The sequence below is a fragment of the Hipposideros armiger genome, unplaced genomic scaffold (assembly GCF_001890085.2).
Source record: "Hipposideros armiger isolate ML-2016 unplaced genomic scaffold, ASM189008v1 scaffold_664, whole genome shotgun sequence".
NCBI classification, from domain to species: domain Eukaryota; kingdom Metazoa; phylum Chordata; class Mammalia; order Chiroptera; family Hipposideridae; genus Hipposideros; species Hipposideros armiger.
The window spans coordinates 353,439-378,883 of NW_017732014.1; the positions used below are offsets into that span (position 1 = coordinate 353,439).

General features: G+C 39.3%; 2 protein-coding genes across 12 annotated transcripts in view; one reads left to right on the top strand and one right to left on the bottom strand.

Moving 5' to 3' along the window:
* LOC109372794 (zinc finger protein 45) overlaps positions 1 to 25,445 on the top strand; it is a 92,924-nt gene that overhangs the window by 26,389 nt on the left and 41,090 nt on the right. For 2 of the 11 annotated variants that reach the window (XM_019626264.1, XM_019626268.1), the window contains exons 1-2: positions 22,076 to 22,557; positions 23,518 to 23,572. The exons of 1 other annotated variant lie outside the window; for it this stretch is intronic. The gene's annotated coding sequence lies outside the window, so the exon portion shown is untranslated. Of the gene's footprint in view, positions 1 to 22,075; positions 22,558 to 23,517; positions 23,573 to 24,814; positions 24,852 to 25,306; positions 25,390 to 25,445 lie in introns of those variants that run through there. 8 more of the 11 variants (XM_019626258.1, XM_019626265.1, XM_019626263.1 and 5 more) reach the window with 6 other exon arrangements.
* Positions 12,568 to 14,271, bottom strand: ZNF404 (zinc finger protein 404). Its single transcript, XM_019626273.1, has one exon. It carries the CDS (start codon positions 14,194 to 14,196, stop codon positions 12,760 to 12,762), a length of 1,437 nt encoding a protein of 478 aa, XP_019481818.1. The 5' UTR covers positions 14,197 to 14,271; the 3' UTR covers positions 12,568 to 12,759.

Sequence of the window (25,445 nt, forward strand, 5' to 3'; positions counted from 1 at the left end):
GCCGCTGAGCTGCCAACAGGTGGCAGGATGGCTCAGCTAAAAAAAAAAGATACAGAAGCAATTAATACAACTAAATTTGAGATTAGTGATTAAGAATTTAAAGTAGGCTTCAGTCAGTATTTTTCTGTGAAAAGTCCATTTACCTCAACGAGACTTTGATAAATCTGAACAAGGAAAAGTCAAGAAAGAAAGATGGCAACATTATAGAATAATGAATAAGAAAGGAGATGTAATTATAGATATGGAAGGGATTTTTAAAATTTAAGGTAATACAATGTATTTAAACCTATTTGGGCCAATAAACAAAGGAAAAGTTTGAAAAATTTGGTCCAGGATCTCCCTTATAGAAATAACACTTGGAAGTTGTTAGTCCCTTAGGTAAAAATGTCAAGATGAAAATAATTACTGTTTTACTAGCTCATCTTACCTGGGTAACATAAATCTAGTAACAAAACTGAATGGAAATCTCTTCTAAAAAGCAAAAGCTAGAGGAATTAATGTAAACATTCTAATGAAAACATCAGCAAACCATCCAAATATAAGTTGTAAGAGTTGTGCAATAGAAACAATCTGTATGGAATACTCAGACCCAAATTCTGGTTTAAATATAAGTAGAAACTAACAAACAATAAAATTGAGTCAGCACAATTTTTTCATTCTCATAGTTTATCTTAGATTTATTTGGTGGTTAGAGTAGGAAACCACACATACATGAAATGATTTAATCTAAAAAGAAAGACTTAATATTTGGACATCAGAATGCATCTTAAAATTGATGGCCTCTCGTGATCACTTTCAACCAGGTGGCCATCATGACTTAGTGCTAGCATCAAAGCATATTAGTTGTAATGAAATAAAGAGTGTTTATATACTCACAGTTAGAATTCAACCCTCTCAAAATTATTCATCTCCACAAATGTCAGCTCCATCAAAACTTCTGCATTGACAAAGTCTGGTTCGTCTTGGTCGTTGTTTTAACCTGCACGTCACCCTATGTCCATTTTGTGCAGATAGGCCATCCATGATATCACTGTTCAGTTACTCACCATCTAGTGATTGACAGCATTGTTCCACACAATTGTAATTTTAATAATGAAATGTAACAAAGCAGAATACTTTGAGGGTTTTAGTAGAATAAAGCACTGCTAGTCAGTCTTTCACTTCTAGGTACCATATTCTTTTTTTTTTTTTTTTTAGCTGAGCCATCCTGCTACCTGTTGGCAGCTCAGCGGCTGCTCAGCTCGGGCTGGACTCAAACTGCTGTTGCTCANCCTGTTGGCAGCTCAGCGGCTGCTCAGCTCGGGCTGGACTCAAACTGCTGTTGCTCAGAGCTCAAACTCTTGAGCGAGCTCTTAACCAACTGAGCCACTCCATAATCTTTTTTAAGACATGTCCTCCAAGTTTTTATAAGATGAGCCCCTGAAGCAGATTGGGAACTCTTTTAATAACATCCCAAGCAGGAATGCAGGAAGAAGACATAAGCGCTGTGCCCACGTTTGCACCCAGGAACACTGCTTGCTTTCAGTTTGATAAGCTGTACCATAGAAATAGAACAGTGAGGCACAAACAGGTCCTGTCTGCTATGTGAATGGCCTCCCCAAAATTCACTGTAAGTAAAAGGGTACTTAGAGTACGCTCCTCTGACTCTGGGGAAAAAAGAACTTACAAGGTTGGACCAATAATATTCCTCCACTCCTACAGCTCCAAGAAAAAAATTCAGGTAATAAAAAAACTCAGGAAATGTTCTCATTAATAATATAGGCTTTAATACTTCAGGACTTTTGCTGTGTCTTTTTGAAGTAAATATTAACCTCTGAACAGTCTGTAATTATGTTTTGTGGTTTTAATATATACATTTGAGTTGTCATCTGTTTTATGGATTGTACACATATTTGCAAAGTTTTGTTAAAGGATAACTGGTTCTTTGTCCATACACAAAAACATTAATGAAATTTATGAATCTGCCAGAATTCTTATTTAAATAAAACCTATGAGAGTCTGTAACTAATTTAAAGGAATATCAGTGATTATTTCAGAAATTATCTATAACCCATTTTAGCAATTAAGAGCCAGGCCTAGCAGACAACTGGCTAATGGGAAATGTTTCCTTACTCCTGAGAGTCACAGGAAATGATCTCTCACGTTGTCATGTCTCTATAGAATGTCTAGAAATCTGTCAGCCATCATGGTACCAGTCAACACTGGGGAATGCAGACTGGAAAATGGAAGAGAATCTGAATCTCTCAGTATTTCATTTGCTGATGAATCAAAAATCTGGATTGGGCTTTCCCTCTGAAAGCCCATTATATGTCTCTACTATTTTCTCATTGCTTCATTCAGCCAGTTTGGTGTTTTTATTTCTGCTGAGTGTATCTATCCTATGCATATCAAACAACTAAGGGTCACAGTTCATACTAGGAGCTGGAGATGCAGAGATAAAGCTGATTTCATCGCAGCCATCAACCAGCTCACTAGCGTGGAACGAAAACACACACACACACACACACACACACACAATCATGGCCCAGATTTTAAGTGTTATCCAAGCTGTACAGATGCTTTGTGAAGCTAGACATACCTAGTGTATCCAATGTCAGGAGCAAGGAGTGGAGAGAGATTGCAAGAATATCCAAATAGTCAATAAACAATTAGAAAAATGTAAATACAAACCAAAATCATCACAATTAGATAGACCTATCAGAGTAGCAAAAAAAATAATAAATTTCTAACTGATGCCAAGTATTGTGAAGGGTTTAGAGAAAGCAGCACACTCATACACTACTGGTGGGAGTGCCAGTTGGAGTACTTGTGAATCTATTTAGAAGAATTAAATTTACTAATGTTGAACACAGGCATATCCATGACCAAACCCAAGCGATTCCACTTTAATTATATACAGAAAAAAAATGTGTACATGTATGCTCTAAAAGATACGTACAAGTATGATCATACAGTCTTATAAGGAGCTCTGACTTCCTAACAAAATATAATGAAGGATTTTTGACGAGGGGCTATGGCTTTTTTTATGTGGATCTTGGCTGGTGCTACATGGCTATGAAGGCTCCTTAAAGGAATTGTACTGGGCACTTAGTGAATTTGTTGTGTCCAAAGTAGAAATTCACAGAAAGAAAACCAACAGATGAAACTAGAAGTGATTAAGAATATCTAATTCACGGCCGGCCGAGTGGCGCAGTGGTTAAGAGCTGGCTTGGGACGCCAGAGGGCCCCGGTTTGGATCCCACATATGAGGGCCAGTGACACTGCTCTCTACAGCTAAGATGCTGAACAACAGCTCAACCTAGAGCTGGGCTGCCGTGAGTCGCCGTCGACGGTGTAGGCTGCAGTCCCTGTGGCAGTGGGTTGCCATTACCGTATGTAGCCAGCAGCCAGTATGAGCGGCCAGCAGCCGCTGTGAGCGGCCGTCCGGAAGCCAGTGACTGATCTGCCTCGCCCGGGAAGAGCGCAATGATGGTGCCAACTTGGGCCAGTGAAGCAATGTCCTCCACAACTAGACTGAAGAACCAAACGACAGCAACTTGTCTGTTCCCCTTCCCCCAATTCCCCAGCGCTGTTCCCATCCCCCAATTCCCCAATTTAAAAAAAAATATATATATATATCTAATTCAAAATAATCCAATATAGTCGTACAATTTTAAAGAACGGGTAATTGCAATTAAAAAAAATGTTTAAAAGGCAAACTATCATACAGTCTCACTCATGAGATGTAAAAAATTTAAATAAGATAGCAATAAATGAAATAAGATAGCAGTAAATGAAATCAAGCAGTGCATCAAAAAGTAATATATCAGTGACTAACCTGGGTGTATTTAGGAATGGGAAGAAGTCAATCTGTCAGTATAAATGATCACAGTTAACAAATTAAATACTTTAGAATTAATTGCAAGAGATGATGAAATGGCATTTGATAAAACTCAGGACCCATTCCAACTTAGATACAATAAAGATTTTTACTCATAAGTAATACACATTTGACCCCAAATAACAAACTGCAATAATTTATATAATCAATTTTATTAAATATTCATTTTTTACATGAAAAGCAATTAACTTCTGAGTACCATGAGTTACTATGTTGCATTTTCATTCTACTTTATTTTTAATTTTTATTTTGAATTTCAAATTAGTTCATTTTTAATATGGTTTCTGTATAAAAAGTATTTACTAAAAACTAAAACAATAAATTTTTGAAAAAGTATTTACTATTCATTCCTGAATTCTTGAGAGACCATATCAGGAATTCTGTTATATAATGTTTCATTTTGGAAATATCCAACAGGCATGCATGTGGACTGTGCAGTCTCTCTGTAAATCCAGTTGTCATACATGGTTTCCCTTCTCCATCGCTAAAGGGGTCTTATGAGCATTTCTCATGCATCAAATTCCAATTCCTGGCTCCCGTATTTTCATTTTTTCCCGTTTATTTTCTTAATGGAGAACACCTTCAATAATTTCTGGAAAAGCATTAATAAAAGAGAAAGTTTTGAAACCTTGCCTTTCTGAAGATACATACTAAATCATCCTTGATTGATAATATGACTAGTATCTCATTTGAGTTTGGAAAACATTTCAGAAATTTGAAAACATTGTTGTGTTTTCTTCTAGTTAAGAAATCGAACGTCTTTGATTTCTCTCCCTTTGCGTATGACCTGTTTTCTTCCGCCCAGGAAGCCTTAAAAATATTTTTTCTCCCCAATTTTTTGAAATGTAGATTTATTTTATTTCTCATTAGATTAATAAGCCCTTGAGTCTCTAAATGAATATATTTCATCTTTGGCAAATTCTGTTGTAGTTTCTTTGATACTGTTCTCTCCATGTTTATATCTCTCTCTTCTGGGGAATATCAGTTAGCCAAACGTTCATCTCCAGGAAAGTTTTGCTATTTTTCTAATATTTCTTTCCCATTTTCCATCTTCCCTCACTTTCCTAGAGGGTTTCTCCATATTATCTTCCAACCACGCTACTGACTCTGTCTCTTCCATCATGATTCTAATCCCCCGAATCTCTTTATTCTATTATTCATGTTAATAGCATCCTATACTTGCTTCATGGATGCAATATTGTCTCATCTCTCTCTGACAATAGTAATTATAATTTTTGAATTTTATTTTGCCTTATTCACATGCTTTGTTTCCCGCATGTAACTTTTCCTCTTTTATTTTTCAGAATAGAATATTCATTCAAGTGCTTCTGATCCTTAGTTATCTGTTCATATTAAAGGGTGAGGCCTTAAAAAGCTGATTTAAATCACATGTGGAGGGACAGGAATTGTATTAGGTGAGTCTTGCATTAGGGTTATTACATAGGCCCTGTAATTTCATGAGGGCAATGGTAACCAATATAAATAGGCCATTTTTTTTTTAGTTGGGCAGTTTCTGCAGAGAGGAAAACTTGTATTTGCTGCATTGGAAGACAACATTCAAAGGGAAAATAACAGAAAAATAATGCATTTAGGAAAAAAAGTCACAAGATTAAAATCTCACATGAAAAAATAACCGGGATAAATTTTAGATGAGTCTACAGTTAGACCCATAGTGGTCAAATAGTGAGTGCTTAAAAATTGTTGAGTGAATGAGAGCTGTTTGTAAAAGGATTATTTGGAGATTTTTGTTTTACCACAACTGACGAAGTAAGTTCTGAAGATGTGAGGATCACGGCTGATGAGCACAAAGGAGCTGAGGGCAAACAAGCAGCTAGGAATGTATGGATGTTCACCAGTTGCAGACTTGCATTGACAAAGCAAATTATGTCAAGTGATACGATAGAAGAGACAGAATAAAACGAAACAAATGAGCTCACTGGAAGTGTGAGTGGCCGTGGTCTCTGAGGAGCCCATTTTATGACTCAGGCTCAGCATCAATGATGTGGTCAGTGGGTGGTTTTATATCCATTATTAATTCTGGGAAATAAGTACTACGTCTCTCCTTAAGACACTCAGAGCCAATTACATCCCTTTCCTGTGATCTAGAAAGAACCTGAGGAGAGGAATAGGGTTTATGGTTTTTCCTCACATAGCCCAAAGGGATAGCTCTTTCTGAATGTTTTTTTAAGCCGGTCTTGATCACAGAGAAAACAAGAAAAAATGAAACCACATTTTCTATGTCTATGCTCAAAGTTAGATATGTCTATGATTTTACATATTCCTTGTAACATTTTTTGAAATAGAGGTGCTGTGGTCCCCAATTTAAAGAAAAGTTTTAAATAGTTGGAAGGTTTAGTTATGGAGAAAAGGGAGAATTCTAGCAAGTCTAAAAGTAGGAAAGGATGGGCAGGAAGTTTCAGAAAGCCCAGGAACAAAAAGGAAACAAAGGGAAGAGGATAACTCTAAATACAGTAAAAACACAGGTTATATTACAGCCATCAATTTCTCTATAATCCTCAGATTAAATAAAAGGCTTATTAAGATTCCTGGGGCCACAGAGCCACTTTTTATGACATACTGAGATGGAGGAAAAGATTCCCACACCAGCAGACCTCTGATACTTGGATGGTGAGTCTGTCACTGCCAGGGTTAGTGCTGGAGGGCATGAGAAAGAACCTGACCTTGAGTTATAGTTTGGGGACACCACAATCTCATTTCCCACCAATTTATAATTTCCAAGCCATTATAATGTCACTGGTGGTCTGCAAGAGAAATTTAGAATATCCCTGAGAAACTTTTGGCTCAGGGAAAATAGTAACATGAGCAACTACTCACTAGTACTTAACGAGAAAACCCAGAGAGACCAATGTACTTTGTAGACAAATGTTTCTGTGATACGGGGAAGCAGACAGTGTCTTGAGAGTGGAGCAGAAGGGGCTTGGCGTGGCTTCTGCGCAGAACCTGTGGAGGCACAGCATCAGCGACCAGCACCCATATCCCCGCGCTGACATTTTCATCTGCCACTTGCTCTTCTCCTGATTCCACAATCTACTTAACCTCACCCCCCTGATAACAGTAGTCTGTTTACTGCCTGACAGCTGAGGTAAACTTGACTTTTCAGCAGCCAGGGATTTTCTTTGCCTATTAGCCCCATGGAGGCCTCTTGTTTTCCCATTGCTGGTAGAAAGCAATTGCTTTTAAAAGTCCAGCTCTTTAAGCAAGTGTCTGATGTTTCAGTGATACACCAAACTTGGACCAATAGAGTCTATTATCTGCCAAGCATTGTTCTCTGTACTGAGTATAGAGCAGGAGTTGGGAAGTTTTTGTGTACAGGGCCTGAGAGTCAATATTTCAAGAATTTGTGGGTCACAGAGTGTCTGGTACAACTACTGAACTCTGAGGTTGTAGCATTAAAGAAGCCACAGATAGTATGTAAATGATTGAGTATGGCCATGTTCCAATAAAACTTTATGGACAAAAACACTTGAAACATAATTTTCAACCATCACAAAGTATTATTTAATTTTTCCAACCATTAAAAAATTTAAAAACCATTCTTATATTTGCCGTAGCCATATAAAAATGGGGGATGGATTTGGCCCATGAGCCGTAGTTTTCTGACTTGCTATAGACGAATAATCAAAAAGTCAAAAGTCTTGCTGTAATGGACATTTTATTTGACATAGAATAATCCAAATATAAATAAATAGAAAGTTACATATTGTGATGAGTGATAAGGAAGAAAAAGATGAGTATTTTTTTAGTACAAAAAAGATATCAAATTTTAGATGGAACTATAACAAGATAAATATTAGTTTAGTTTTCATAGCTTCGTTATGATATGAGAAAAGACTAAAAATTGTATTTTATAAAAAGTGAAAAAACTCTTAAGCTGCTAAACAAGTACCAACAGAATTTAAGATCCTTCTAAAAATATCAAAGATCAATTTATTCAAAATCAGAAAAGCTACATATACTCTTTAGTTTAAGATGAGTTATACAATGTGATATGTTGAATTAATACTCTGGATACATTTTGTTTCAAAAGACTTCCAAATCAAAAAGAAAGGTTGTCAGGGCCAGCCGAGTGGCTCGGTTGGTTAAGAGTTTGTTTAAGAGCACAAGCTCTGAGCAACAGGGTTGCAGGCTCGACTCCCACATGGGCCAGTGAGCTGCGCCTGAGCTGAGCTGCTGCTGAGCTGCCACCAGGTGGCAGGATGGCTCAGCTGGTAAGAGCACATGCTCCTAATGACAAGATTGCCTGTTCGATGGTGGGCCACGCCCACCCGTGGCTGGGACTTAATTCCACACCTTGAGCTGAGCTGCCGCCTGGATGGCTCAGTGGATAGAGCGTGCGCTCTTTTTTTTAAAAAAGATTTTATTGGGGAATTGGGGGAGGGGAACAGCGCTGGGGAATCGGGGGAAGGGGAACAGACAAGTTGCTGTCCTTTTGTTCTTCAGTCTAGTTGTGGAGGACATTGCTTCACTGGCCCATGTTGGTATTATCATTACGCTCTTCCCAGGCGAAGCAGATCGGTCGCCGGCCTCTGGACAGCCGCTCATGGCAGCTCACACCAGCTGCCAGCTGCTCACACTGGCTGCCAGCCACACACGGTAGCTTATGGCAGCCCACTGCAGCAGGGGCTTCAACCTATGCCATCGCCGGTGACTCACGTCAGCCCAGCTCCAGGTTGAGCTGTTGTTCACCATCTTAGCTGTAGAGGGCAGTGTCACTGGCCTCCATGTGAGATCCAAACTGGGACCCTGCTGCTCAGAGCTGGTGTTGCAAGCCAGCTCTGAACCAACGCGCCACTCGGCCGGCTCCATAGAGTGTGCGCTCTTAACAGCAAGGTTGCTGGTTCGACTCCCTCATGAAAAAAAAAAAAAAGTCAATTTGTAGCCTATAAAATCAGATTCATAGCATGAGTTTTAAAAATCCTTCAGATATGTCAGAAAAGATTTTCCACTAGATATAAAAAAGGTTGTTTCTATTATAATAGATGGTGCTCCACTGGGTTAGGTTAAAAATGTGGATTCCTTGGAATTTCAAGGCAAGAAATTGATGTTTCCATAATTGCTTTGCTCCACAGTATGAAAAGTATAGTTTAGTATATATACATGTAAATATTATGCATCAGAGTCACTTTATGGAACTGTTGAAAGAAATAGAAAACAATGAATTTATGTTCTTTGCCAATGCTCAGTGGTTGAATGGTGGAATAATTTTATAAAGATTTACTGTACTTTGAACTCCAAGACTTTCTTTAAAACAGTATTTGCCAAATGTTTCATAATTAAATCCCAACAAATGACAGTATGATTTATTTTCCCACCAGTATCATACTGCATATGGACAAACAAAATCTGAAACTCCAACGACAGAGAAAGCTTTTTTATGACATACCTGAAAGGGTAAGAACATTTGTTGAAACTGAAATTTTTCATAAGTTAATGATAATTTTACATATATTATAGCATGAGTAAATATACAGAACTATTTCACTGGAATCAAAAGCACTGTGAAAATGTGTTAGCAATGAAGAGAAATCTTGGTACAGTAATAGAAACTATAAAAATACTAAATGAAAATTCTACAACTGAAAAATGCAATATCTCAAATTAGATATATGATAGATAAGCTGAATATCATAATGGAGATGACAGAGAAAAATATCAGTGAACTTGAAAATAGAGCAATAGAAAAACAAACAAAAAGACTGAAGATAATAACAGGGCCAGTGACCTGTGGAATAATGTCAAAAGATTTAACTTATGAGTACTTGGAATCCCAGGAGCAAAGCATAAAAAATACCTGAAGATATATATAATGGCCAACATTTTCTGAGATTCGGTGAAAGGCACAAATGTACAGATTTCAGAGGCTCAGAAAACCCCAGAAAGGATTAACACAAATAAACCATACTAAGGCACATTGTAGTCAAACAGTTGATAACCAACGATAATGAGAAAACCTTGAAAGCACTCTGAAAAATGACACATTACATACAGAGGAAAAATAATTCAAACGGCTTATAATCATAACCCAGGGAGGCCAGAAGTCAGTGATACATTATCTTTGTTTATAAAAATAAAAACAAAACCCATAATTCTATAGCAAGAAAAAGATATCTTTCAAGAACAAAGGCATTTCAGTAAAAGAAACTATGAAAATTTGTGACCAGCAGATGTACATGCCAAGAAATGCTAAATGGATTTCTTCCAGCTGAAGGGAAATGATAGCAGATGGAAATTCAGATCATTGGGAAGAAATGAAAAGCATGGCAAAAGGTAAAAATATGGGTATATAGAAAAGATGGGGGGTTTTTTGTCTTAGTTTCTTTAAAATACATAAGACTTTAAAAAATTTCCAAGTTGAATGCCATTGTGATTTTCCATGGGTTATTTATTAAATGAAAATAAAAAAATGTACTGATATAAAGGAGAGAGCTGGTGAATCAAGAGATCAAACATAGTTTCATTAGCATGTCACCTGATATTTTATAATATTAAGTATATAATATTATCTATGAAGTATTCTTGCCAAAAATGTTACATCTGAAACCTAATCAAATTTCTAGACCTCCAGTTCACAATACAAACGATAGAAAAATAAGTTAAGCTTATCTTGAGAAACAATAGGACAAATACAGAATATACATTATATAGGTTACTTCTCCCGAGTCTTCAAAATGTCTAAGTCACAAAAAAGGTGACCAAAATAGACTCAATAAGCCATAAGCATATAAAAGATAGGAGCTTAGTTTGGTGCTCAGCTTTTAAAAAACACAGTACAGTAAAACCTTGGATTGCGAGTAACTTGGTTTGCGAGTGTTCCGCAAGATGAGCAAACATTTCTATTAAGTTGGTGCAAAAGTAATAGTAAAAGTAATAGTAATTACTTTTGCACCAATCTAATACTACATTTAACTTGGTAAACAAGTGATGTCTTGCAATACGAGTAGTTTGTTTCTGGAATGAATTATGCTCGGAAACCGAGGTACTACTGTATGTTTAAAAAGACATTCTTTAAACAATTGGAAAAATTTGTAAATGGATTGAATATTACAGGACACTGTAGGGTTACTGTTAATGTTTTTTTAAGTGACAATGGTATAGTTGTTATGTAAGTTATCTTTAAATCTAGGAGTTGTATGTTGATTTTTTTTTTAATTGGGGAATTGGGGGAGGAGAACAGCACTGGAGAATCAGGGGAAGGGGAACAGACAAGTTGCTGTACTTTTGCTCTTCAGTCTAGTTGTGGAGGACATTGCTTCACTGGCCCATGTTGGTATTATCATTGCGCTCTTCCCGAGTGAGGCAGATCTGTCGCTGGCCTCTGAACGGCCGCTCACGGTGGCTCTTGTCAGCTCACACCAGCTGTTGGCCGCTCACATTGGCTGCTGCCCACACACAGTAGCTTATGGCAGCCCACTGCAGCAGGGGCTGCAGCCTATGCCGTCGCCAGCGACTCATGGCAGCCCAGCTCCAGGTTGAGCTGTTGTTCAGCATCTTAGCTGTAGAGGGCAGTGTCACTGGCACTCATGTGGGATCCGAACCAGGGCTCTGCTGCTCAGAGTTGGCATCCCAAGCCTGATCTTAACCAACGTGCCACTCAGCCAGCCCTGTATGTTGATTTCTTAGAGATGAAGTGATACCTAAAACATTCACTCACAAAGCACACCAAAATGATATGTAACATATATATCATTTACATATTATTATATATTCAATATATAATGGGTATAATATATGTACATCTGTATATATATTTTTTCATACATATGAGAGAGAGTGATCTATCTCACATATACTGAATCTAGGTGGAGGGCAAACAAACTTTCATTGTTTTACCTTTTATGTAAATTTGAAAACTTTAAAAAACTTGAGGAAAAGGTCTCCACGTCAACTTTTGTCTTTTGGCTACCCAATTGTTAATTTCTAATTTCTTTGAATTACAAGGGATGTGGATTCTTTGTTATCTGTATTATAGAATTTAAGAAAATTTCGTTAAACCACTCTGCAATTTTTCAACAACTATAGTCAACATTCAACAAAGGCAAGGGTGTCTTCCCTGTTATTATTAATCTTCAGGGGGATGGGCTTTGAATAAAAAAGCTTCTTGTTTAATATATCCTATGAGGGCCGGCCAAGTGACGTGTTGGGTAAGAGTTGGCTTGGGAACACCAGCTCTGAGCAGCAGGGCCCCAGTTCGGATCCCACATGAGGGCCAGTGACGCTGCGCCCTCTACAGCTAAGATGGTGAACAACAGCTCGATCTGGAGTTGGGCTGCTGTGAGTCGCCAGCGACAGCGTAGGCTACAGTGGGCTGCTGTAAGCTATTGTGAGCGGCCAGCAGCTGGCGTGAGCTTCTGTGAGCCACCATGAGCGGCCGTCCAATGGCCCACGAGCAAGTGCCTCAGCTGCGAAGAGCGCAATGGTCATAATACCAACATGGGCCAGTGAAGCGATGTCCTCCACAACTATACTGAAGAACAAAAAGACAGCAACTTGTCTGTTCCTTTTCCTCGATTCCCCAACGCTGTTCCCCTCCCCCAATTCCCCAATAAAAATTTTAAAAATAATAAAATTATATATATTATACGCTACGCGATTTTGTCCAGAAAGAATTATCTGAAATAGAATATGAATGACAGGTGAAATATTTTTAGAATATCATGCTCATGGTGTCTTCCTTCCACATGAATTTATTTGTAGTAATACTAGTGATTATCATAAATATAATATTTAGTAAGCAAACAGTATGTGCCAAATACCCTTCCAAGAGTTTATATGTTATATTAAATAATTTAATCTTTACCATAACACTTTGGGTGATAATGGTCAAAGATGTGCCATGGCTACAGGCTTGTAGACTCTAATTACATTAGGAGTTTCTCACCACTGTGAAATCTTTGATGTTGAATAAGTTGATAGCAATGACTAAAGGCCTTCCCACATTGCTTACATTTGTGTGGTTTCACGCCAGTATGAATTCTCTGATGTTGAGTAAGTCTATCACTACGACTACCGGCCTTTCCACATTCTCTACATTCATAGGGTTTTTCACCTGTATGAATTCTTTTATGTTGAGATAGCCCTGAGATAGAATGAAAGGCCTTTTTACATTCTTTACATACATATGGTTTCAAACCAGTATGAATTGTCTGATGATAAATTAGTTGAGAATTAAGTCTAAAGGCTTTTACACATTCCTTACATTCATAGGGTTTCTCCCCCTCATGAATTGACTGATGTGTTTTATGGTCTCCAACACGACTGAAGGCTTTCCCACATTGTTGACATTCATATGGTTTCGAATCAGTATGAGTTATCTGATGTTGAATAAGGTATGAATGAAGTTTAAAAGTCTTCCCACATTCTTTGCATTCATGTGGCGTCTCACCAGTATGAATTCTCTGATGTTGTGTAAGTTGAGAGCCTCTACAGAAGGCCTTTCCACATTCCTTACAATCATAGTTTCTCACTACTATTAATTCTCTATGTTTAAGAAGGCTCGAGCCTCTGCTGAAGGCCTTTCCACAGTCCTTACATTCATGCGGCTTCTCACCAGTATGACTTCTCTGATGTTCAATAAGTAAATAGCTGCGAACAAAGGCCTTTCCACATTGTTTACATTTATACGTTTTCTCACCAGAATGAGTTTTCTTAAGTTGATAAAGACTTGAACGATGACCAAAGGCCTTCCTACATTCCTTACATATATAGGGTTTTACACCGTGATGAATTTTCTGATGTAGCCACATATTTCGGTACAATCTAAAAGTTTCTGCACATTCCTTACATTCATAGGGTTTCAAAGCAATATGAATTTTCTGATGTTCAGCAAGGTGAGAATGACGTCTAAAGGCCTTCCCACATTGCATGCATCCATAGGGTTTCACACCAGTATGAATTATCTGATGTTGTATAAGCTGTGAATAAAACCTAAAGGCCTTCTCACATCCATTACATTCATAGTGTTTCAGATCAGTGTGTATTTTTTTATGTCTAATGAAATGCTGGAGAACTATAAAGGCCTTTCCACATTCCTCACATTCATAGGGTCTCACATCACTGTGGTCCCTCAGATGTTCAGTAAGGTGTGAGTATTTTCTAAAGCCCTTCCTACAGTCCTGACATTCGTATTTCTCTCTAGTGTAAATTCTCTGATGTAGAGGAAGGGATATATGTTTTCTGAATATCATTTGACTAAAATATCCCAATTTAGGTTCCCATTGTCTCCCAAATTCAGTTCTGCACTGTGGGTCATTTCTGAAAATAAACCTCATAAGGTTCAAGGTTTTACTTCTTCTCATTGTCTCCCGATGATATGAATTTACTTCATAATTGCTTTTTTCTGAAGATAATTTGTTGGTCTCAGTTGTGAAATCAAAGTCTGAAAGAAAATGAGAAAAAAAACAAATGTTATTTTCCTCTACTGGGGGTGGTGAGCTGCCTTGTATAGTAAAAATAATGACAAATTGACAAGTATATCCATTAGAAGTAAAAGGGTCATACAATTCTAAAACACTGTCATGAAATTTTTTAAAGGGAAGAAGAGCTCAGAAACTTATGAAAGTTCACATGAGAATGTATTGGGTCGTCAGGAAAGTCATGACGCATTTTTGCATTGAAAAACAGAAAAAAATACGTCATGACTTTCCTGATGACCCAATAGTTTTGTAAGTAAGCAAAGAGAAAAAGTTTGTATTTCTCACATTCAGTTGGGGATCAGAATTACCAGGGGAACCTCTTTACATAATACTGCCTTTTAGATACCCACTGAGACTGTATGAATCAGAAGCTATAGGAGTAGGTCCTGCTCATCTATCTACATTTCTAACATTTTCTGCCAGATGGCTATGTAATTTTTTCAATGATTTGTCTTTATCTTAGACTGAAACCCAAACACATAGCCATAATCTTTGTCCTCTATATCCTACCACTCTGCATTTTTTCAGCTACTAGAACACACCACAACCTCTCCCATCACCCGGAGCTCCATGCAGGTGCTCTACCTTTCAGGATCCTCTTAGGTGGCTTCTTTTAGTTACCATCTTTAGGTGTTGCAGGTTAGAAACCACTTCCTCAGAAAGACTACCTCTGCTAACTCTAAGTAAATGCATATCACTTATTCTATATCCCAACACCTAATCTTTGCTTTCATAATGCTTTCATCACATATTGATGAGCTCATTTGTTTTACCATTTATTTTCTCACTCTAAAGCTCAAGTGTAGATGCAAAACATAATTTAACCACCACTGAAAAACAAGTCCCTACCACAAAGTATTAAATAATTAATTGTAGCATAAAATATTGAATTAAAAAGGTAACTTGGATGAAAATAAAGGTAAACGATGAGAATCATGGTCACTGGGGAAGGCAACTGAGTAAAATAACCATTTAGTTTCTGAAAATGATGCAACAGTTAATTATTTCTCCCTGATTCTAATCTCATACACCTTATTATATAGTAAATAATGCTTTTCTCTATCATTTACATTACAGATGAGAAAAATGCACATCCAAACTAGCTCAATCAAAAATATAACTGGAAAAATGTGATAACTGATCATTCTCCAATTGCATTTCCTTTTAAAAATATACATGTCTTTACCACTATTGGTCAATCTTTCCTGTGCATAGTCATGAGTGTTTTCTGTTTTTATCTCAGTTAAGGTAATCAGTTATTGTATTACCTTCATTGATAGAGTTTTAATATTATCCATCCATCCTTCAGATGCTCAATCTGTTTTGTTTCTCCAATACATTTCCCAAATTCTCCCTTCTATTCCTTTATAGCCAAGGCTAATCATTCTTGAATTTTGCAGAAATGTATTTCAGTCATTTTTCAGGAATTGTATTAGTTAACATTATTTTTAAAGGCTTATGTAAGTCTAAGCAAATACATTTGGCGATGTTGGGGAACAAACAAAGTAAATAATATGAGGAAAGAGTCTGGGAAACTGAGTGCCTGGGACTCTGTAACAAAGGGTATGTTGAATGTAGGCTGAAGACTGGTAATCCAGACAACAGAGCAGCTTGAAGAAATCTAATGTGCTAAATGGGTCAAGTATAAGTTCAAGACAAGTGGAATTCTTATACAAATAAAGTATGGTATGTTTACAAAGTTGAAATAATACAAACAATATTCTCTGAAGCAATAAGAAATGAGTAACAATCACAAAAAGCCAAAAACACTTTGTTTATAAATAAAAAGCTCTCAATGACTGTTAAGTCAATGAGAATACACAAACAAACCACAGAGCTTCTTGAGAACAATGATAATGAAAATAGTATGTATCAGAATCAATGGCCCTAACTATAGTGCTGCAAACTCAGACTAAAAGGCCTACATGGAAAATAAAATACAAAGAATGAATTAAGCATTCTGTTTAAAAGTTAAAGAAAATAGAAAAGGAGTGATGATGTACACTGAAGAAGACAGAAAAGGGAAATCATTATGATAAGGGCAAACTTTAAGTAAAACTGTACAATTGACCCATACAAACCAGTAGCCTACATATTCAGGGAATAAAAGGAGGAAAATCCAAACATCATGACAATAGGGAAACAGTCATCAATGAAGAAATAGAAAATGTTAAAAAACTCATACAACTATGAAATAAATTTGAGATACACATGAACTGATGAATCTTTCTGAAAATATAATTTATCAACACTGACCCCCAACTAGATTTACTGACTTTGTTTCTAAAAAATACAGTACGGAAAGGAAAAAATAATAACCTTACAGTAAAGAAAACTGACAGATGCTATCTTAAAGAAGTTTTTAAGGTTAACATCCCAGTGATAGATCATGTTGCTATCACATATCCCCAATATGATACAATGAGAAGAGCACTTCTCTGGTTTTCTTCCCTCAAATCCATAATCTCAGTTTAAGCCTAAGAAAACATCAAACAAACCCAAATTTAGGGGCACTACAAAATATCTAACCAGTACTCTTCAAAAGTATTCAGGTCAGGGCCGGCCGAGTGGCGCGATGGTTAAGAACTGGCTTGGGACGCCAGAGGGCCCTGGTTCGGATCCCACATATGAGGGCCAGTGACACTGCCCTCCACAGCTAAGATGCTGAACAACAGCTCAACCTGGAGCTGGGCTGCCGTGAGTCGCCGGCGACGGCGTAGGCTGCAGTCCCTGTGGCAGTGGATTGCCATGGGCTACCGTGTGTAGCCAGCAGCCAGCGTGAGCGGCCAGCAGCCACAGTGAGCGGCCATCCAAAAGCCAGCGACTGTTCTGCCTCCCCCGGGAAGAGTGGAATGATGGTGCCAGCTTGGGCCAGTGAAGCAACGTCCTCCACAACTAGACTGAAGAACAAAACGACAGCAACTTGTCTGTTCCTCTTCCCCCAATTCCCCAGCGCTGTTCCCGTCCCCAATTCTCCAATAAAAATCTTTTAAAAAAATAAAAAGGCCAGATTTGAGTGAGGCCTATGGGGAGAGTACGCTGCAGCAGTTTTAGGATGTGGTGCAAGCATATCCGCATCTTAGGGCATAAAACCTAGCAGTAGTGGGAAAAGAAGCCATGTGAAGTTAATGACAAACATCATTAGGGGAATCCTAACATGGGTCCTAGGGTTCTGGAAAGGCCATCTGCAGCAGAGAATGATATACCTTTGATAAATAACTCTTGGCATGCTGGTGGAACCTGGTAGAGATGAAGCACTTGACCATGGGACATCAAATGACCATGTGGCCATAACGGTCCATGGTGAGCTGGGTTCTCAGACCCACTGAATCCTAACACCCCCATTGAAAGATGAATGTGGTACATCTTGAATGAAGCATGATTAGGACCCTGTCTCATCTAGATGATCAAGGTCAGCATCAACAATGATAAGTTATATTGATTACACACCCTTGATATGATGTGATAAAGATAAAGAGGCACTTTACATTTGTAATAGGCTGAAACAAAAAAAAACCTGCCAACCAAGAAAGCTCTATCCTCCCTTGGGTCAGTTGGGCGCCAGATATCATGTCCCGCGTGAAGGGCTGGGATTTAGAGGAGGGGCGGCGAAGGGTTAAGAAATCACAAGAGTCAAAAATAGAGTTTCTGCGGGCCAGGGGTCTTGTCTCTGCAGACTGAGAGAGCAAGCCCTGATACTGGCGGGCAAATAACTTTTATTTACAACTGTCACAAACAAGTCAATTTGAATATCTATATCCAGTTCATTGATTCGATAAGACCGGCAGCTGCTTCACCGAAACTCATTGTGGTCAAGCATGAGTTGTGCTTTCACACATACGTATGATCCCCGGGATGGCCTCAGCATTCTGAGACCACCGGATAAGGTAGTTTTACTGAGATCATTCCCTCGGGTCTTAGCATTCCAAGACACTCCCTTATGACTTCAAAGGATCAGTGAGCAGGAGCATTCGAGTAGGCTGCTGCAAGGCAACACTCTATCTGGCAATGTTAGCTTTCAGAAATGAAGGGGAAATAAAGACTTTCCCAGACTAACAAAAACTGAGGGACTTCATCACCACTAGACCTGCCTTACAAAATGCTGAAAGGAGTTCTTCAAGCTTAAATGAAGCAATGCCAATTAGTAAATTGAAAACATGAAAATATATAACACACTGGCTAAGGTAAATGTACAGTCAGATTCACAATTTGGCGGTTTGTTAAACACTTACCTATAGAATAAAGGTTAAAGGACAAAATAGCCAGGTAAAATTAATAAGATGCTTTAGTAAATTCTTACCTATCAATCATTACTCTAAACGTAAACGGATTGAATTCTTCAATCAGAAGGCGTGGAGAGACTGGATGGATGAAAAAAGAGCAAATAACATGCTGTCTAGAAGAGACTAACTTCAGCTTTAAGGACACACGTAAGATTAAAGTGAAGAGATGGAAAAAGATTCCTTGCAAGTGGAAACCAAAAGAGAGCAGGGGTAGCTATAATTATATCAGACAAAATAGACTTGAAGCCAAAATGTTTAACAAGAGACAAAGAAGGTCATTATAGAATGTAAAATGTGTCACTTCGTCAAGATGATGTAACAATCATAAATATATCCCCACACAACATTAGAACACATAAATATACTAAGCAAATACTAACAAATCTCAGGGAAGAAATGAACAACATTACAATAATAGGGGACTTCAATGCCCCACTTTCAAGAATGGATAGATGGTCCAGACAGAAAATCAACGTGAAAATGTTGGACTTAAGCCATACATTTTTTTTAAAGATTTTATTGCAGAATTGGGGAGGGGAACAGCAATGGGGAATCGGGGAAGGGGAACAGACAAAGTGCTGTCCTTTTCTTTAGTCTAGTTGTGGAGGACATCACTTCACTGGCCCATGTTGGTTTTATCATTGCACTTTTCCTGGGTGAGGCAGTTGCTCACTGGCCATTGGATGGCTGCTCACAGCGGCTTACGCCAGCTCACACCAGCTGCTGGCCACGCACGGTAGTATACAGCAGCCCACTGCATCCCACTGCAGCCTATGCCGTCGCTGGGTCGAGCTGTTGTTCACCATCTTAGCTGTAGAGGGTGCAGTGTCACTGGCTCTCATGTGGGATCTGAACCAGGGCCCTGCTGCTCAGAGTTGGGCTCCCAAGCCAACTCTTAACCAACGCGCCACTTTAGATTAAATAGACCTAACAGACATGTATAGAACATTCCACTCAACAGTAGCAGAATATACATTTTTTTCAAGGCCACACAGAACATTCTCAAAAATAGATCATATAATAGGGCACAAAACAAGTCTTAGCAAATTTTTTTTCTAAGATTTTATTGAGGAATTGGGGAAGGGGAACAGCCAAGTTGTTGTCCTTCAAATCTTAGTTGTGGAGGGCGCAGCTAGCTCAGCTCCCAAGTTCAGGGCTGCCCATCGGCAGCTTGCGCCTGCTCAGCTCAAGGCTCCCTGTTCAATCTTAGTTGCAAGTGGGCGTAGCTCTCCATCCCATGAGGGAGTCAAACCGGCAACCTTGTTGTTAGGAGCACTTGCTCTCAGCTGCTGAGCCATCCTATCACCTATTGGCAGCTCAGCAGCAGCTTAGCTCTGGCGCAGCTCACTGGCCCATGTAGGAATCAAACCAGCGACCCTGTTGCTCAGAGCTTGCGCTCTTAACCAACTGAGCCACTCAGCCGGCCCAAGTCTTAGCAAATTTAAGAGTGAAATCATATCAAATATCTCTTCTCATCTTAATAGCATGAAAGTAGAAATCAATAACAGGAAGAAAGCTGGAAAATCTATAAATATGTGGAAAACAACAAACTATTGGACAACCAGTGGATCAAAGAAGAAATCAAAAGGGAAATTTAAAAATGTCTTGAGGGCCGGCCGAGTGGCGCATTGGGAACTGGCTTGGGACGCCAGAGGGCCCCGGTTCGGATCCCACATATGAGGGCCAGTGACGCTGCCCTCTACAGCTAAGATGCTGAACAACAGCTCAACCTGGAGCTGGGTTGCAGTGAGTCGCAGGTGATGGCGTAGGCTGCAGCCCCTGCTGCAGTGGGTTGCCATGGGCTACCGTGTGTAGCCAGCAGCCAGCGTGAGCGGCCCTCAAGCCACCGTGAGCAGCCGTCCAGAAGCCAGCGACTAATCTGCCTCACCCGGGAAGAGCACAATGATGGTGCCAACTTGGGCCAGTGAAGCAACGTCCTACATAACTAGTCTGAAGAACAAAACGACAGCAACTTGTCTGTTCCCCTTCCCCCAATTCCCCAATAAAAATCTTAAAAAAAAAAAAGTCTTGAAAAGAATGAAAATGGAAACAAAATATACCAAAACTTAATGTGATGCTGCAAAAGCAGTTCTAAGAGGGAAGTTTATAGTAATAAATGCCTATATTAAGAAAATAAAAGATTTCAAATAAACAACTTAATTTTACACCAAAAGGAACTAGAAAAAGAAGTACAAACTAATTCCAAAGTTAGCAAAAGGAAGGAGGAAACTAATATCAGGGCAGAAATAGAGACCAGAGAAACAATAGAAAAGATCAATGAAACTAAGAGCTGTTTTCTGGGAAAGATAAACAAAATTAACAATTTCACAAAGACAAGGGATAACAAGATGTGGAGATAAGGAAACATTGTTCACTGTTAGTGGGAATGTAAATTGGTTCACCCACTATGGAAAACAGTATAGAGGCTCCTCCAAAAATGAAAGATAGAACTACCATATGATACACCAATTCTACTTGTGGATATATATCTTAAGGAAATGAAGAGATATATGCACTCCCATATTTATTGCAGTGTAATCCACAATAGCCAAGACATGGAAACAACCTAAGTGTCCATCAGTGAATGAATAGATACAAAATTTGTGGCATCTATACAATGGAATATAATTCTTTTTCAGTCATGAGAAAGAAGGAAATGCTGCCATTTGCAACAGCATAGATGGATCTTGAGGGCATTATGCTAAGTGAGGTAAGTCAGACAGAGAAAGACATACTGTATAATATCACTTTTATGTAGAATCTAAAATTGATGAACTCATAAAAACAAAGAAGAATGATGGTTACCAGAGGCTGGGGCTTGGGGAAATGGGGGCTATGTTGTTTTAAGAGTACAAATTTGGAACTAGTAGACATGTCTTGGAGGCTGATGCACAGCATAGTGAGAATAGTCAACAATTCTGTATTCAAACGTCAAAGTTTCCAGGAGACTAGATCATAACTGTTCCCACCACAAAAAAGTAATGAAAATTAGGTGAGGGGATAAAAGTTTTAGCTAACGCTAAGTTGGTAATTATATTGGAATATGTCAATGTATCAAATCACCGTGTTGTACACCTTCAACTTACAAACCTCTGTGTCAATTATATTTTGATAAAAACAGCAAGAATTGTGTGATGTGATTCTTTCATTTGAACTCAAAGAAGTTTTTTGTTTTTCAAGATATTATATAGGGTGTACCCTATTCTATACTATGTTTTCTCTAGTTCCCTACGAATGCAAGAAAACTAAAGCGAAGGAAAAGCGGAGTTGTGCTGCGCTGTTTCATATCCTGTTCCATGGTTACATCTCCTTTTTATGAGCTCTTGGTCACAGGTGAATACAGGCCCAAATAATATAGGCTTATTCAGTGCAGCTCACCCCACCCCTTTCTTTTCTGATCTCTATTTTTAGCTCACACATGGCACTCCTTTACAATGATCTTCCATTTATTTTTCAGATTTCTAACTTCGGTCACGTGTACAAAGGAACAGTGAGAAAAAGGAAAAACGCAAACGGAGTCCCACAAGCAACCGCTAGTTTATTTGGATTCCACCTGCTACTCCAAAAGGAAAAGTGCAGGCTGGCGGGAAGCTCAGCCCTACAGAGGATTCTGGGACGCGTAGTCCAGACGCTTGCTGTGCTTGTAGCTCTGCTCCGGGAAAGCTTGGATATGTTACCTGCTCCGTTGGGGAAATAAGGATGTATAATTCTGCATATATGGAAGCATTTCGGCTACCGGAGGGCGAGGATACGAATCCTGCTCCCTTCGTGGCTACTGGGAAATCCGATTCAGGTCTTCTGTGTTGGAGCGGGCACTTTTATCTCAGGGAGGCGGGACAGCGACTCTTGCTCCTCTTAGGGATGCTGGGAAATGTAGTTCATGAGCTCCGCGAAGTCGGAGACACTTCCGCTGCAGGAGGTTGAGCTCGGGGCCTTCTTTTCTCTCAGGGATGTGAGTGAGGTGAGTGACCCCCGGGTTCCCGCGGCTTTCTGACTTTCCTGACTGGATGGTGGGGTGGGCCGAGCCAGCAGTCGGTCTCAGAGACGAAAAGCTGCGGCCAGCGACAGAGGGCGGGATTGAGGGGCAGCCGCGGCCGCTTGCCTTACCCTGGCCGGACCCTCTACGTTGGGGTCGTTTCGCGAGTCCCCGTTGCAGGCGGACCGGGATCCGGCAGGGTTTGAAGGTCTTTCTACTGCCAACCTGCCTTCTCTTACCCCTTCCACATGCTTGGTCACTTTCTAACCATATAACGTTGGGTGAGAATTTTAATTCTCTCTGTGCCTCAGTTTCCTTTTCTGTGAAAGGGATAGTACAAGTACTTGCCTTATACATTTGTTTTGAGACTTAATGATGTAGTACAAGCGAAAATTTTAAAACAGTTCAGGCGTGTGGCTAGGTGTTAACGGTTAATATTAATATGATCAGAAAAGTCTCCCTTTCTCTGGAAACTCTTCAAAGTGTCACTTGTCACTCTCTCGTTCTGATTCCTGCAGAAAAGGAGGCTGTGCCAGGTCTACTATTGACCATTTTTAAGAAAGAGTGCGTCTGCGGTTAGGACCAGACAGGATCTTAGTATCTCCCAGCCTCCTTTCCTTGCCCTGCCCTGACTTCTGAAAGGGGGCTGTAGAAAGGAGGGGAGTGAGCCCAGGGTTCCTGGCCACAGAAACCCACCGTGACAGCACTTAGCATTCCTCTCCTTTTCTGTTCCAAACGGTATAATTCATTAGCAAATGTTACAAAGGTGTTCAGTTATTGTTAACTAATTGTGAAAATATGTAGAACATGTACAGGGCATAAGGGATAGTCATAACAGTTAAACATTGAGTGCTAAGGATCATTCTAAAGGCTTTATAAAAATTAACATATTTAACCTTTACAAGGCCCTATGACGTGAATACTGTTACTACCTCTATTTTCCAGATGAGGAAATGGAGACAGGGAGGGCATAAATCACTTAGTCTACTTCACACTGCTGGTAAGAACAGTGGGATTTGCATCTAGTGCTTGTGTTTCTTGTATCTTTGGGTATCCTTGGTCCCACAGTCTAAAATCCTAAAATTGGAATTAGGAAACAAAATACAAAAAACAATCTACAGAAATAGTCAACCATAGGAAACTGGCTGCAGAGGAGTCATTTGAAATCAAATTGAGGAGATAGGTTGGAATTTATTGTAGAGGATTTTGAAAGTGTGGTTAGTGAATTTGGACTTCTTTATAAAATTTTGAAAACATTTTCATTTTATTTTATTTCAAACAACATTTATAGTTCATATTCTGATTATAGAGGAAATCCACATTCATTGTAGTGAATTCAGAAAATACAGAAATATGCAAAGAAGGGGTCGGCCAAGTGGCTCAGTTGGTTAAGAGCGTGAGTTCTGAGCAACAGGGTTGCCAGTTGGATTCCCACATGGGCCAGTGAGCTGTGCCCGAGCTGAGCTGCTGCTGAGCTGCCAACAGGTGGCAGGATGGCTCAGTTGGTGAGAGTATGTGCTCCTAACAACAAGGTTGCCAGTTCGACTCCCACATGGGATGGTGGGCTGTGCCCACCCACAGCTAAGATTGAACAGGGCACCTTGAGCTGAGCTGCCACAAGCTGCCACCGGGCAGCTAGATGGCGAGTGGACTTGGAGCTGAGCTTGCTGTGCCCGCCACAACTAAGATTGAAGGACAACTTGGCTGTTCCCCAATTGCTCAACACGGTTCCTCTTCCCCAATTCCCCAATAAAATCTTAAATATATATACACACACACACACACACACACAAAGAAAAATATTAAGAATTACCCAGAACGCTAGGATATAGACAGTTATTAACATTTTAATGCATTTCTGTTTAGCAGCATTAAAGTGTGTATTTATGTTTTTTTGAAATTGTTATCATACTATTCATAATTACCCCCTTAACTCTTCAGTATGGAAATTTCCAAACATACCCAAAGTATGGTATAATGAACTCCTATATAACAATCACCCTGCTTCAATCCTTGCTAATCTTGTTGTTTTTCTTCTCCCCATGCACACATTTTTTTCCCCTTGAGTATTTTAAAGCAAACCCCAATGTTGAGTCAGTAAGACTTGAAAAATTGATGATCATTACTTGTTTATATATGAAGACCAAGGTGCGAGGGAGAGATTGCATTAATTTGCTAGAGCTGCTGTAACAAAATACCAAAGACTGAGTGACTTAAACAACATAAATTTATTTTCCAACAGTTCTGGAACTAGAAGTCCAAGATCAAGGTGTCGGCAGGTTTGGTTTCTTCTGAGTCCCCTCATTTTGGTTTAAACATGGCTGCCTTTCTCCTATGATCTCACATGGTCTTTCCTTTGTGTGCTTACATGCCCCTGCTGTCCCTCTGTGTGTCCAGATTTCCTCTTACAGGGACACCAGTCAGATTGGTTTAGGACCCAACCTGATGGTCTCGTTTTTACTCAGTCACCTCTTTAAACATGCCCTGTCTCCAAATACAATTATATCTGAGTTACTGGAGTTTAGGGCTTTAACATGTGAGTTTGAGGGGCATTCACCCCTTAACAGATACTAACAGCAACTCTAAGTTTTCTCTCTTGGCAACTAGGAGAACGTTACTTACATGAAAAATTTAGACAGCTTTGCATTTAGTGAAGGAAGATGAATAATTTTCTCCTTTCGGGTTGCTGTTGCCCCTGGCATGTAACTCTCAGTTCTTCTCTCTTTTCTGTTAGGCTACAGGGACCTTTGTTTCATGGACCTCATCATATTCTCAGAGTGCCCAGCACGAGGTCAGCAGAGAGAAATGACTCAGTGAGTAAGTGTGATTCATGTAGCTGTCCAAAAGGGTGCTACAGCCTGGGACTAGAGAAC

Excerpts from the sequence above, each read along its gene's own strand:
- ZNF404 (XM_019626273.1), bottom strand. The coding sequence starts at position 14,196 with ATGAGAAGAAGTAAAACCTTGAACCTTATGAGGTTTATTTTCAGAAAT.